At 43.7% G+C, this 2,403-nt stretch overlaps 1 protein-coding gene across 1 annotated transcript; it reads right to left on the minus strand.

Annotated features, from left to right (window-relative positions):
* Positions 1-1,429: 1,429 nt before the first annotated feature.
* LOC116883448 (40S ribosomal protein S10-like) lies at positions 1,430-2,004 on the minus strand. Its single transcript, XM_032884595.1, has one exon. The coding sequence runs from the start codon at positions 1,971-1,973 to the stop codon at positions 1,476-1,478; it is 498 nt and encodes a 165-aa protein (XP_032740486.1). The 5' UTR covers positions 1,974-2,004; the 3' UTR covers positions 1,430-1,475.
* Positions 2,005-2,403: the final 399 nt, after the last annotated feature.

The raw sequence follows: 2,403 nt of genomic DNA on the forward strand, positions 1-2,403 counted from the left end.
AGGCAAATCTGACTATTTGATAGTCTGTGTCTTTTTTTAAAAAAATCAGCTATTTGGCCACAAGTTGGAAAGAGAGCTAGGAAATGTAATCCAGTTGTATTGTCAAATGCCTGATAGAAACTTGGAGGTTATGTAATGAAAGAAGGATATCAATGAACAGCAAGTAGCCTTTAGCTCATGACACACGTATGTAGCACCCTCAGACCCTAGGTGCACCTTCCAAGTAACAGTGAGAGGAAAAAGAAAAAGAAAAGAAAAAAACCCAGAGCAATGTCAACACTGATGCGATCATGAACAAATCTGGAATGGTGAGATGGGGATGATGCCAGGATACGGACAGGATGGATGCTGATACCTGTCCTATCGTATGTAAGCTAGGAGACCTTAAACATGCCAACCAAGGTCTATGTCTGCTGTGCCTGGATATGCTTGGGCCAGGGAGTAGCACTATTAGGAGGTGTGGCCTTGTTGGAGTAGGTGTGGCCTTGTTGGAGGAAGTGTTGTCACTGTGAGGGTGGGCCTTGAGACCGTCCTCTTAGCCACATGGGAGATACTCTGCTCCTGGATTCCTTTGGAACAAGATTTAGACCTCTCAGTCCCTTCTTCAGCGCCTTGCCTGCCTGCCTGGGCGCTGCCATGCTCCTGTCTTGGTGATAATGGACTGAACCTCTGAAAACTGTAAGCCAGCCCCAATTAAACATTGTCCTCATAAGAGTTGCCTTGGTCATAGTGTCTATTCACTGCAATAAAACCCTAACTATGACAATGTCTTAATCTCTTCATGCACAAAATGAAAAAGTCCGGTGACAATCAGTTTCAGTCCCACTTGGGAGACGGAGGAAGGAGAATAAGGATCAAGGTCATCCTCAACTCCATAGTAATTTTTGAGACTAGACTGGGGTCTATGAGACCCTTTCTCAAAATCCATAAATAAATAGACAAAAATTCTATCGGACGATAAATAAGCTTACTTCTAGATCTTTACCTGGATGATGTCAAGGTAGATAAAACAACAACAAAAATTTTTTAATAGATAATATCCCCTCAAGTTGTATAAAGGTAATAGATCAGAACTAATGTCTTGACAACTTTTCAGTCAGAAATTAGATGTATATCATAAGCTGTCTGTAAACATCACTGCTTGATTTGGTACATAAATGAGCCTTCTGTGTTACTCAAGTTATATTATCAGTCAGTCTTGATCATTTATATACAGTTGTTAATGTAGCCGCTTTCTTTTTTGCTCGCTGGTTGGGGTTTTTGCTGTGTGTGTCTGTGTGTGTGGTTTTTGGGGGGTGGTATTTGTTTGAGACAAGGGTCACTCTTTTTCCTAGGCTGGTCTGGATAATTTAGATTAACCTCAAACTCATAGCATATATATATATATATATATATATATATATATATACATATATATATGTATAATTTCTTTTTTTTTTCTTTAAAGTTTATTCAACACAACATAATCTCCAACTTCACTGAGGCGGCTGACCGCGTCCACGACCGAAACCCCCTCTAAACTGGAACTCCGTTGCTGAGCCAGCCCCAGCCTCAGCTTTCTTGTCAGCTCCAGGGGACACAGCGCTCCTTCTGTAGGTGTCTCTGTCTGCCTCCCCTCTTGTGAATCTTGCAGGCCGCTCACCCTCTGGACCTTTGGGCCGAGGCCTGCCGGTCTCGGGCCGGCTGCGGCGCAGGGCGGCGGGCACGATCTCCGGAGGTAGGTGCAGGTAATCCCGGAGGTACTGGATGCCCTCATTCGTGAGGTACCAGTAGAAATGTCTCCAAGCAAACTGCTCCTTCACGTAGCCTCGAGACTTGAGAGACTGCATGGCCTTCATGACGTGAAGGTTGGGCACGCTCTTGTCTGCCAGCTCGGGGTTTTTGGGCATGTGGACGTCTTTTTTGGCAACCATCACCCCTTCCTTAAAAAGGAGTTCGTAGATGGCAATTCGGTTCTTCTTGGGCATCAACATCGCGGCGGCTGCAGGGTCCGAGGCCGAGGCTGGAAAGGATATAATTTCTTTTAAACCTGAATTTTTCTTATATAGACATTCAATTGCTTTCAATAAAGAAAAGGGAATGTGTGTAAAACTTCAGTAGATCATGATCCAATTCCATCTATAAGCCTAAGTTATCACGAACAACTGACCAGAGGTTAATACAAAAAACACCTAGTAATTCTGAAATGATTCATTTCGAGGTAAAGGCAAACATAGACTTTTCTATTCATCTCGATGCCTCCCATTAGTGAGGAAGATATGGGAATCTGGTCTCTGGATACAGGAGATACCTGGATCAGAAGGCCCGACAGAGCCTGCCGAATGCAGTAAGACATATTTGAATGCCAGCATCCTTCTGTCTGTCAACCATTACTAATTTCAATGGCTACAGTGGGCGATGATG

This window comes from Rattus rattus, chromosome 14, assembly GCF_011064425.1.
Source record: "Rattus rattus isolate New Zealand chromosome 14, Rrattus_CSIRO_v1, whole genome shotgun sequence".
In the NCBI taxonomy this organism is placed as follows: domain Eukaryota; kingdom Metazoa; phylum Chordata; class Mammalia; order Rodentia; family Muridae; genus Rattus; species Rattus rattus.

Excerpts from the sequence above, each read along its gene's own strand:
- LOC116883448 (XM_032884595.1), bottom strand. The coding sequence starts at position 1,973 with ATGTTGATGCCCAAGAAGAACCGAATTGCCATCTACGAACTCCTTTTT.